This window comes from Colossoma macropomum, unplaced genomic scaffold, assembly GCF_904425465.1.
Source record: "Colossoma macropomum unplaced genomic scaffold, Colossoma_macropomum, whole genome shotgun sequence".
Taxonomy (NCBI): domain Eukaryota; kingdom Metazoa; phylum Chordata; class Actinopteri; order Characiformes; family Serrasalmidae; genus Colossoma; species Colossoma macropomum.
Window position 1 is genome coordinate 11,257,281 of NW_023494802.1, and position 13,004 is coordinate 11,270,284.

General features: G+C 41.1%; 1 protein-coding gene across 1 annotated transcript; it reads left to right on the forward strand.

Moving 5' to 3' along the window:
* The first annotated feature begins 7,435 nt into the window (after positions 1–7,435).
* On the forward strand, positions 7,436–11,755 carry LOC118822607. The gene is made up of 3 exons (XM_036591764.1): positions 7,436–8,473; positions 10,333–10,449; positions 10,654–11,755. The coding sequence occupies exons 1-3, from the start codon at positions 7,471–7,473 to the stop codon at positions 10,758–10,760; spliced, it is 1,227 nt and encodes a 408-aa protein (XP_036447657.1). The 5' UTR covers positions 7,436–7,470; the 3' UTR covers positions 10,761–11,755.
* Positions 11,756–13,004: the final 1,249 nt, after the last annotated feature.

Consider the following 13,004-nt stretch of genomic DNA (forward strand, 5'->3'; position numbering starts at 1 on the left):
ATGTTACATGCTTTATAGAAAGGTGATGCATTGGTTGTTGAGTTTATAATCACCTGTGTTTTTGTTACTGTGTGCGTAATCTTGCTATTCCTTTATCCTACTACATCATCTGCATAGCCCTCATGTAACCTGCTGTGATATTATAAAAAAAAATGCCCTGACCATCCTAAAAGGTAGCCAGGTAGGGTCTGGTAAGGGTTAGGTTTAGGAGTAAGTGCAGGTTTTGTGCTGAACTAAAGTTAGGGCTAGGTTTGGGGGTATTTAGGTTTGCGGCAGATTTAATAGAATCTACTACTTCAAGTTCAGTTGCATTTAATAGATTTTTAGTTAAATGTTAGTTAAAGACAGACTGAGCATCTACAAAAGATCTATCAAAATGGAGTGATACCAACATTTGTGCTCATTGGTCGATAACATAAAGATCCCAGCCTGAATAAGATTCTTGTTAGATTTACAAGTAATTTTAAGTTTAAAAGCAATTAATTCACACTGGTTTGAAGCAGTGTCCTGCTGTAGAGAATCAGACTAGACCTGGTCAGATGATTGTCATGTGAATGCATTCTGTGAGCGTCTCTGTTCACCAAAGATGTGAACCACCTCCTGTGCTATTCTCCATGATTGGCCTGGGAGCCAGAAAGGAAAAGAGCTCAACATCTTTGTCTGCGACATCACACCAGACATGTCAGCTGACACACACACACACACCTTGGCTGACCCTCCTGTGTTGAGAGTCTTACTGTTCTTACCATTACGTTCCCAGCTGCTAGAACCTTTCTACTGCCAATAAAATTACATAAGGCCTTGCCTTTTTCACATCCAATTTATCAGAAGCTTTCGAAAGATATGTCAAAGCAGAATTTAAATAAAACAGCATAGAATACCCAAAAATGTAATAAAAAGTGACTTTTTTGCTGATTTCTCTGCTTATATATTTTATCTATACTCTCATCACTGTTCAGTGTATTCTCATTTAATACCAAATACATTTTTTTCCAAGATCTAATACAAAACCTTTCTCTCAGCACCTTGCCGAGTGAGGGTCTATTTAAGGTGTCGAAATGGCATGCCTCTGTTGGGGGCCCGTGGAGGGTGGGTGTCAGAGAGAGGAGCTTTGCGTGTATTACGTGATCAGAAACACTGCTCTATTTATAACAGATCATAGGGCCTGAGCAGCTCACGGGTCTTCCGCACAAGGACGGCCTTCAAAGGGCACTCACTGCCCCTCATAGTGACTGCACAGGACTGACCTGCTCTAGCAGCTAAGCCACAACAAAACAGCACACTGCAGAACAGGTAGGAGTGCACCCCAACATGTCAACAAATGTACTTCAGTAATGTAGATCTGGGAGAAAAGATTAGCAGTGAGAGTGCAGTGATTAGAAACACATGGCCTTGTTAATTTACCAGGCCACTGACAGGCTGCTGTCAGGTTGTCAGTGAATATCAGCGTGGGAAATCTGCTTTGGAATCAATGTAGTTCATTAAAATATATGTTTCTGTTATTTTTTATTGTTTTCTTTATTTTACTAATTCCATATGACTGTAGATCACATGTTAAGTTGGTTAAAGGCTGTTTTGTGTGCATTTCTTTCTTACAATTAACAAAGTGTTACAACATTTTTGCAACTTTCCACCTTGCGTTGCTGGTTTAATGAAGAGGTTAAAACAAAATATTGTCACCTTGACTTTATTTGCTGTATGAAAAAGCAAGAGTAATTCAGACTTCAATTCAAAAATAAAAGTTATAGTACCACAAAGTTAAGAAATCATGGGGTTTTTAAAGGATAATGAAGCGTTTAACTATAGCTGCTTCTAAGATCCTAAAGTGAATTATCATGTCGTTTGTTTATTTTCCGTGTACACATTCTGCTCAAAACGTTACATTGTGTAGTTATTTGGTAGTTGCAGTATGTGGGTTTAATGTGCATCTTGAACATGCATGTAGAAAAAGGTGAATCAGTGTAGTTTGCTGGTCACATGATTATTGACTACATACTTGATATTTTAGGTTTTGAACAGTCACGTTTGGCTCTGCATATCTGCTACTCTACCTCTAGCATTCATGTCACTGTGTGACATTTCTGAAATGAAACTTCACAGGGGAAAGAAAAAGCTGTTCTCACCTTTGATGTTATGATGTATGAATTCAATTGATTCTACAAAATTTCTGTATTTTTTTAATCAGTCACTCATTCAGTCATGGCTTGATGTGAAATGTTCCATTCCAGATAAATGTTCACATTTGGATGCTGATGTCTGATGAGTTTTTTTTGTTATCTCTATTTTACCATTGTAAAAACTCAGAAGACATGTGGTGCCCCAGTCATTATCTCTGCAATGCACCATTTCACAGTTTAAGAAGTGAATTATGTTGAGCTGTAAGTTTGCAGAAGTGTGTTCTCTGAAGAGGATATGTATTTTTATCTTAGTTAGGAAATCAGCAAACTATGTAATTTGACTGCGGTGTACAAACTTATAAATGGCACTTAAGCTTACAAACTTTACAAAGCCTTGATATAACAGTGGCGATGTATATGCATGAATACGTTGTTCCATCTGTACTCTCTATATATTTTAGGTTGCTTGTGCATTGCATTAAACAGTAGGCTGATCTGTACTTTTCCACTTTATTTTGTTGCAGTCTCCCTGGTGCTTCTCAATGGATGATTTTGAATACAGTGTGCACATCTCAGAGCAAGACTGGGACTCATTCTTCCTGGAATGTGAAGAGTGCAACCTGCTGCCCCCAGTGTTGGCAGGCATGGAGGACTCAGGAATGAGTGACATGGATGAGATTGCAAGCTACAGAGCACGGAGGGTTGCAGAGAGCAGAGTGCCTGACCCAGAGCTTCAGACCAGCAGTCCTGACCATGCAGAGTCCCCTGTGGATCTTTACCTAAGCAGATATGGCGCAACCAGCCCAATGCAAGTTCTCTCTGGCAGTGAAGACGACTTACATATGGAGACTGTTAATGTGTTCTTTGAGAGGTTGAAAAGTGTATCAGCCAGTGAAGATCCGCTAACACAGACGCATCACTCAAGTGTGGTAGGTGAAATGGCTGACCAGTTAAAAGGGTCTGTAGAAGTAAGGGATACCAAAGAGAAAGCTGTGAATGTAGAAACTCAATCAAAGAGCAGTCAGGCCATACAGAGAAATGAATCCCCACAGACGGATGACACCTATACTAGTAGATACAATAAGCTGTCAGTTAATGAAATTAGAAGTGGTTACAGAGCTGTTTATCAAAGATAAGGACTGGTCATTGACCACAATAAAAGACAGGATGAAATGTGATGAGCTGTTCAAAGATACTAGGCCCAAATCAGACACTGGGAAGACTCCATGTTGTGCTCTAGTCAAAGGTAAAGATCTGACAGGTCCAAATCAGGAGAACTCTCAGCTGGTAACAGAAGATAGTTCTGAAAATTCAAAAGAACTGGTAAGTCAGAGTCCCTCCTCTGTTACCCCAAGAAGAAAGAGAAGGAAGAAAAAGAGAATGAGCTCCGAACCAGCAGAAGCAGACCACAGACACGAGGTCCAATTCCAAGCTAAACAGAGTGAGTCTGATGATGACCTATTTGTGCGAAGACAAGAAATGGACAGAGTGATACACCCATCTGCTGACTTTAGCTCAGGAACTGTTTCTGAGATAGGCAATGTATGTCATATCTTATTACCGCCTCCAAAGATAGACAGTATTTTAGAGAGTTTCCCAGTATATCCACAATCACTCCCAGCAAATGTAATAGATCCCACAGTGGCATGTCCTGATTCAGCAATAAATCGCCAAGAAAGTCTCGAATCTCCAAGCACAATAACAGCTGCACAAAACAAAAGAAGACTAGACTTTATGCATGGGAAGAGTGATCTCACTGGGAAAGCAGCATCAGCTGGGCAATTTGCCATAGCAGTAAGTCTCACATCTACTGAAAATGGTCTGCCTGTTAAAAAGGCAGAGCCCCTAATACTCCAAAGTAATGATTGCACATTGGCACCCGTTAATGGAGATAACGTGGGAAGTGATTTACAGCTAAACAGTCATTTGCCTTCGGAAATTAAAACAGCACTAAAAGGATCTGAAGCCTTGCCAGCATCAATTACCACCTCTGATGAAGTAGAGGTAGTATCACAGACTGCTAGAAAACCTAGAAGCACTGAAAAGCCTCTGTTACTGTTCAGAGAAATAAGTGAAGATTACAAATCTTCATCTTCAATATTGCATCACACAGGCAACTCTCAAGTAAATAGTACAGCGTTATTGCCAGCAGTGCTCCAGCTCTCGGAACCTGCAGTTTTCTCAAAGGTATCCAACAATCCTCATGATCAGTATCAAGTTGGAGAAATGGTGACCTTGTCAGATGCTCAGTGTGCAGTTAGTCAGAGGAAAACCTCAGCATCAGCTAACATTTCCTGTGCATCATTTCCTGAGATAAGAGAGAAGATGGCTCTCTCAGCATGTTATGATAATGCTGAAATCAACAGAATTTAACTAATGTGACTCATGAGGAAGTCCCTCCAGCACAAAGAAATGATCATGACTTTGTAAGAAAGGATAGTCTGTCAGGGACATTTGATTCCAAGTTAGCGACACAATCTGATCTCGTAAACACGGGGAAAGCCCAAAAAAGTCTTGAGAATGCACAAATGCTGGCAAGTCTAAGTGCTGATATAATCAAAAGTGCTTATTCAACTGAAACAAAAACAGAAGTCTCAGAAGAAGCTGTCATGTCAAATGAGTCTGTGAATGGCAGACGTACCTTGCATTCACAAAATGAAGACTGGACAAAAAGCGACCTCCTCATCCTTAACACCAAAGGGCATAGCAGATTTACCTGGCATACTTTTGCAAGAAATAGAACTTCTGTCTCCTGCTGCTGAAGACACAAATAAAAGGCTGTCCCTCAAAGAGTTCAGGAAATGTCAGCCTTTGATAAAAATCACCAGCCCAGAGAATCAACTTAACGAGACCTCAAAATCATCTGCTCTTTCTACAACTGATCAACAGAGCTACAAAGTGCACCATTGTCTATTCAAAGATCAGGAGCTGTCACCTGGTACAATGATGCAAGGTACAGCATCTCCTATTCATGAGTCAGCACAAGGAGCCAAAAGCCTAGAAACTGGAACTGACAGGCTATCCTTACATTTGCATTGTAAAGATTTGACAGAAGGGGTCTCCTCATTCATGAGATCAAAGGACGTAACAGATTTACCTCAAAGTAAGAAAGATATGAATGTGGAAAAAGTAGAAATTCTGTCTTCTGCTGCTGAAAATAGAAATGAATGGCTGGAGCCCAGAAAGAGTCAATTTGAGGAGGATGCAAAATTACAGCAAATCTCTCTAACCGTTAGTGTTGAGAAGAAAGGTGGAGAGTGCTATTTATCACCTCATTGTCCATCCAAAGATCATAAGTTGCCACCAAGTGAAATTGCTCAGGGTACAGCATCTCCTACTCCTGAGTCAATGGATGGAGTAGAATACATTTCAACTAATCTTAGTGCCACTGAGGTTAAGGAGAAAAGTAAAGTCCAAGATGTCCAACCAACTTTTCCATCCAAAGATCATGAGTTGCCACCAAGTGAAATTACACAGTGTACAGCATCTTATGCTCCTAAGACAATAGATGGAGCAGAATACATTTCATCTAATGTAACTTCCACTGGTGATGAAGAGAAAAGTAAAGTCCGGGCATATAACACCAAAGTTTCCATCTAAAGACCATGAGTTGCAACCAACTGCATTAGCACAGGGTACAGATTCTTCTACTCCTGAGTCAAACAACGGAGCAAAGCGCATGTCATCTAATGTTATTGCCTCTGGTGATGAAGAGAACCATGAAGTGCACTATGTACCCCCTCATTGTCCATCCAAAGATTGCGAGCTGTCACCTAGTACAATAACACAGTGTGCAGCATCTTCTATTTCTGAGTCAATAGATAGAACAAAGCACATATTAACTAACATTATTGGTGATGAACAGAAAGGTAAAGTCCACTATGTACCACCAAATTTTCCATCCAAAGACCATGAGTTGTCACCAAGTGAAATTACACAGGGTGCGGCATCTTCTACTCCTAAGATAATAGATGGAGTAGAATACATTTCATCTAATATCATTGCCACTGGTGATGCAGAGAGAAACAAAGTCCAAGATGTAACACCAAAGTATCCATCCGAAGACCATGAGTTGCAACCAACTGCACTTATACAGAGTACAGTATCTTCTACTCCTGAGTCAAACAATGGAGCAAAGCGCATCTCATCTAATGTTATTGCCTCTAGAGATGAAGAAAACCATGAAGTGCACTATGTACCCCCTCATTGTCCATCCAAAGATCATGAGCTGTCACCTAGTACAATAACACAGGGTGCAGCATCTTCTATTTCTGAGTCGATAGATGAAACAAAGCACATCTCAACTAAAATTATTGCCACTGGAGATGAAGAGAGAGGTAAAGTGCACTATGTACCACTTCATTGTCCATCCAAGGACCATGAGTCCTCTCCTAGTGCAATAATGGCAGGTTTGAATTCTCCTATTTCTGAGTCAGCAATAGAAGCCAAAAATCTAGAAACTGAAAATGGCAGACTTTCCTTGCATTTGCAAAGTGAAGATTGGACAGAAGGGATTTCCACAACCTTAAGACCAAAGGACATAACAGATTTACCTGGAAATAGCAGAAATGAAGGGCTGTTCCTCAAAGAGCAGTGCAGGAAGTGTCAGCCTTTGATACAGATCACTGGCCCAGAGAGTCCTCTTGTGGAGCACATCTCATTAAATATTTCTATTACCGGTAATGAAGAAACAGCTGATGTACACTTTGTACCACTTCAGTGTCCACCCAGTGACCATGAGTTGTTGCCTAGTGCAATAATGCAGGGTGTGGCATCTCACACTCCTCAGTCAATAGACAGAGCAGAGCACACATTATCTAACATTAACACCATTGACAAAGAGAAAGGTAAAGACCAGAATGTGCCACCAAACTTTTCATCCAAAGACAACGAGTTGTCACCAAGTGAGATAATGGAAGGTACGGCATCAGCTACATTTGAGTCAATGGATGGAGCCAGAAGCTTAGAGACTATAGATGCTGTAAGTCAGCCCACACATCCTGTATATGCTATGTCTTCCTTTTGGAATGAAATGGAGAAACTGACAATAAATGACATTTTGAGACTTCGTCTGGTTAGTCAAGCCCAGCATCCGAGTGTTCTGCTCCAGCCAGAGGACAGTGGTATTGCAGACATCTCAGATGCAGCAGATTCAGGGTACTTTACTCACTTTGATGACTCTAAGCCTGACCGCTCCAGCGGGGATATGTCATTCATATCTGACTTTGACGAAGAGCTTTCACAGCTCCAGGCCCAGGAGGCAGCCAAGTTAGAGGAGGGGTCACAAGAGTCTCCAAACTCAGGAGATGCCATGTGGGAGAGTGATGCAGATCCATCTGGAACAGGGACTGAAATGGAGGATGTGTTCATGCTAAGTTCAGAAACAGGCATTCCACCACCTGTCTATAAAGATAATGCTCAGTGTTTGCGGAAAATGTGCAAGAACATTAGTGTCCAGAACCTACAAGCTCTTGAAGCTGAGCCCTTCAGAAAAATCCTGAGGAATGCCTCCCTGCTCTCCCTCCACTCTGTTCACTCAACTCACTCCATTTGCTCAGAAGTTGAGGATGACTACGTAGATCCATTTGATCGTGTGGATGCCTCATCCCCAGTCTGTCTCTCAGATGAGGAGGAGGAGATGGAGACTGCTGGCATCACTTTCTCTGAGATCGTCCAGTATCTGTTCGGTGGGGATGAACCTGAACGCTGTGCCTCCGCTGCCGACAACACGGCTGCTTCTTATCTTGACGGAACTGGAACATCTGTTCCTGAAACATATGACCATTTTTTCTCAGAGTTTGAAGATGGAAGTTTATTTTACCCACTTGCGGATAACACTAGCAGCAGTAAAGACGAGCTGGTGCCCATTTTCTCCTGCTCGCGCTCAGTAAACAGAAACCTTCAGTTCCCAGAGGTGTATGATTATTTCTTCTCTGATGATTCCCATTCGGATGAGGATGAGGAACATGACCAAACAGTCATACAAGTTGTCACACGACATGACTACATGGCGGCCAAGAGTCACAATGCAGTGGCAGCTTCGGATACTTATGAGGAACTTCCTCCTGAGACTGATAATAGCTGGAACTTCTTGAGAAACAACCCTCTTTCGTTTAGGAAGGCTCGTCGCTCAGACTTCACAGCTCCACCTGAGAAGTCCAGCTCTTGGGCTCTGACCCCTGTGAAAAACAGGAGAAGGTCATTTCAGAGAGGAATTCAGCCCATTAATGCCATGGGCCCAGATGAGAAGCCATTTCCAGACCCGCTCCTCCTCAGCCTGGAGAACCGCATCTTCGGGCAGCTGGCAAACCAGCAGAACGTACGCAATGAGATGCAGACAGCTGTTGCTGATCCAAGTAAGTCTTCCACTATTTTTACCATCAGTCACACATGCACACGCATATGAGCTCTGTAGAGTTTTGATACCTTTCCATTCACATGACATACTGTGTACATAGTGTTCCTATGTGGTTTCATTTTTATTTCCAGAGCCTTGTGCCTTACACTGGAGATTCATATTTCTGTTGCCTGAGGTGATGCCTAGTTTAACAGCCCCTCTCTTAAGAAAGCCTCAGCAAGTATTACTTCCTACTTGGAATAGGTGTTAGTTCTTTGAAGAACATTTTGCAGAGACACACCATTCCAGATCTACTTTCCTCTTTGCATTTTGGTGCTCTTGGTAGATTCCTGTACTTGCAGCTGTCAGTGGGGGCTGCCTCTGAGCACGTAGTGGCAGGCGGAATATGTTGACGCCAATGGAATGGTTGTACGTGAGTGCTTGCTCCCACTGCTGCTGGCTGGCTTCTTAAATTTACCATGTGCCAGGAAGCATTCACATGTTTTACTTTGAACTGCACATAAAAATAGACAAGATTTAATTCTTAACAAGTATCAACTCTGATTCAAAAACACCTCTATTATATAACACTATTTGGGCCAGTAGCTACAGTGACAGGTTTTGCATGTATTACTTTTATATAGGAATCTCTATTTTGTTTTCATGGCTCTTGGCGTGTTCCATTGTACTTTTGGAGCTGTGTTTTGGCACTGCATTCTTGCAGTGAGTGCAGGAAGTATGCTAGCTTTGAGATGGTTCATAATTAGATATTAAGTTCAATTCTTGTATCTACACTCATTGTCCATTTTATCAGCTCCACTTTGCAGTTCTACAATTACAGACTGTAGTCCATCTGTTTCTCTGCATACTTTGTTAGCCCCCTTTTACCCTGTTCTTAAATGGTCAGGACCCCGAAAGGACCACCAGGTGTTATGGCATGTAAGTGTGTGTTGTCCTGGTCTGAGTGGATCAGGCACAGCAGTGCTGCTGGAGTTTTTAAACACTGTGTCCACTCACTGTCCACTCTATTAGACACTCCTACCTTGTTGCTCTACTATGTAGATGTGAAGTCAGAGGTAATAGCTCATCTGTTGCTGCACAGTTTGTGTTACGCATCCTGTAGTCCCTCATCAGTGGTCGCAGGACACTGTTGACTGGATATTTTTGGTTGGTGGACTATTCTCAGTCCAGCAGTGACACTGAGGTGTTTAAAACTCCAGCAGCACTGCTGTGTCTGGTCCACTCAGACCAGCGCAACACACACTAACACACCACCACGTCAGTGCCACTGCAGTGCTGAGAACGATCCACCACCCAAATACTCTGTCCTGGTCCTGACTCCTGAAGAACAGGGTTAAAGGTGGATAACAAAGTATGCACTACAGTCATGTGGAACAAAACTTTGTTCTTCAAAGTAGTTCACAAGATCTGAAGTACTTTTTTGAAAACAACAACAGCTGACATATAACAGCAGACATATAATGTAAAACGCATTTTTACTCTAATCTTTAACCTCTTGTAAAAGTGGTATTCATCGTACAATATCATTGATAATTCTGGTATGTGTAGCATAGTGCTGGACATATTCTTAAGTGGTGCTTTAGGATCAGCTCTAATGAAGCAAGACAGTCCTGAGAAGCGGCTTTATTTGATTACTATGCCTATGTTTATGGTAGCATTGTGAATTACATCATACTTAAGAAGTTGGTTTGTAGCTGTGTGATGTTATTTTCACTGTACTCTGTGCCATTTTAGCTATTTTGAAGCTATACAGTTATGCCCTGAACTAATAAAATGGTAGCACCAAATATAATTCTTATACTTTTCATTCTTTATAGTAATTAACTCTGAATTCACTCTCCCTGCTCATCTTTCTAGGAGTAGATGCTGCACTGATGCCACTGAAGCAGGCAGACATGTGCTTGGTTTGCATTGCCTTTGCCTCGTGGGTCCTGAAGTCTGCCAACCCTCAAGGAGCAGATATGTGGAAAGCTGGTAATTTACCTCCATTCAATTTGAACTCTTTACCGTTATGTTAACTGAAAGATGTACAGAAGTAATAATAACTGCTTAGTGGCAGAAAAACATCATATATTTTATATATGACTCACTGAATGGAGCTTGAAAGACCTAATGATAAATGATGGAAAGTAAATGACGTATTTGCCACTCACTGATTTCCATTCCATCTTTATTCAGCTCTGCTGGCCAATATAAGTGCACTTTCCGCCATCCGATACCTCAGGAGATACATGAGGGACGAGGCAGCTAAGAAAACTCCACTACGTCAGATCGAGCCTGCGTAAACTCCACCGCAGCCTTCTGAGCCAGACTGCTTTTCAGTCACTAGACTATGCATGTAGGAAATTCATATGATGTGAATATTATTACTGACACTGTAATTTATTGATGTCATTCAGTTGTTTCCATCTGTGTGTTTGCTCATTGCTTATTTATGGATGTATCTAGCAATCATATGCATATTGTTGGGTGTATGCATCTTTATTTGTCTTTAGGTAAGGGGCATTAACTTTGTGATCTCCAGGTGGCATGTTTAAACCATGCAGTACAGTAGTGACATGACCAAAATCCTCGAATGAAAGGCGGGTTATGTTTGACTGCGTCAAAACAGGTTCAGTTGCTGTAGACAAAGAGAAGCAGCATGTGTTAAAGAGGTTTTCAGACAAGTGCACTGACCGAGACACAGAGTGTCTCAAAGAGATTCTGCATAATGGAAGTAAAAGAGAGACTCTGTAATGTGCAGTGAAGAACAGGTAGATAAAATGTATGAAATGGTGGAATTTGGGTCCAAACACAAGGATATGTGGCAAAATGATGCACCACTAAAACCTAAATATAGAACCTACATACATCCCCAGATTTAATGTCATCTCAGAACTTGTGAAGCATCTACAGTTGTGCAATAGAAAGAACAGCAGCTATTATAGGGCTAAACATAAATTAGCCCAGACAGTTATGATATCAGTGTATCAGTGTTTTAGTGGTATTTACTGTACACTCTTGAAAAAGATGGAGACGGAGAATGTGTTGTATGTGGTTCTCTACATTCTCCATCAATCTGAAAAACTGTTTCACCATGCTAAGAACCATTTAAGCATGAAATTGTTCTACATAGAGCCAATTGTTCTGCATAGAACATTTCAGAACCCTTGAAGAATCAAGAGTGTACATGATACCTGCTTTAACAATAACTATCAGTTGCAATGTCATTATTGTGTCTCTCTCTCCTCTCTCTCTCTCATTGTTCTTTTTCTGAGAGAGTTAGTTTTATTTCAGTGAAATAAAGAAGCAATTTGAATTACATTTTTGACTGTAATATTCCTTTCTGACCACAAGAGGGAGGTAGCGGACTTGGTGCTGACAATAATTTTTGGGAGGGGTCATTTGAGGTTATTTGCTTTCTGTGAGCACTTAAAAGAGAGTAAATCATGTATAACTAATGGAAATTGAGCTGGTTGGTGTGGCCTAGCAGACTTCAAGAGGTTCAGGTTCTCTTAGCAGCCTTAAATGCACTCTAAAAGAACTGAGAGTTTTCTACTGAATGTAAACTATGAATTAAATTATAAGTTGTCTTGCTTTCCTATGAAAAGGTTTATGTGTGTGGAGTAATCGGTCACATGACCAGAACCTTTTACTTCAAGTAAGAATGATGAAAAATATGACTGAAGCTCTGGAAAAGGAAGTAAGCTGGTTTGTGGGGGTCCGGTGGTGGTTTAGCTGGTCACCCAGCATGGTCATGCTAGTTGACCAGCATGCCAGTACCAGTATCCAAAACACAACATATGCTGGTTTTGCTGGTGACCAGCCATGCTTGCCTATGCTGTTTTCTCCAGCAGGGAATACAGATACATCTACCATGTTTGGTACATACAATGTTTAAATACTCTATTACTGATATTTTAGACTGAACTACCTCATTTATATCATGCCTTTGGGCAGCGTAAACATGTTAATGGTCACTGCTCACATTTGCTGTAGATAATTCTGTAAATTGCTTCCTTTCAGACATCTTGACGTCATGTGAGGTTTTGGACATGCTAGAACATGATGGCTCAATAGAGGCTACATGCACTGAGCATTTCCGTAGTTATATGTAATACTTTACCACAGTTTTCATATTATAATCAATTCAATTTATTTTACATTTTTCACTTCTCATGTGTTTGGGACTAATTGACAAACTGATGTAACCTTTGACTCTATAGTTTCCCCACCAGTCACAACTGTGACCATGAATAAAACTTACATTTTCACTAGATTTCCCAAAACTATTTTTGAATGGTATTGTGTCGAGGTGCTGTCCAAATTGTTGTATTCACAGAGCTGGGGCAAAAAGTGGGAGTGTAGGGGTTAAAGTCTACTCCAAGTGCTACCAGCAGGTGGCAGAAGATAGCTTCACACCGCTGAACTGATCCCACAAACTGTTCCTCACACTTTCATTTGGAAGTTGTTGGGATGTGAAATATAAAGTTTACCAAGTGAGAGATTGTATAGCTATTAAATTCTGTCTTTTGGTCAAATTTGATTAT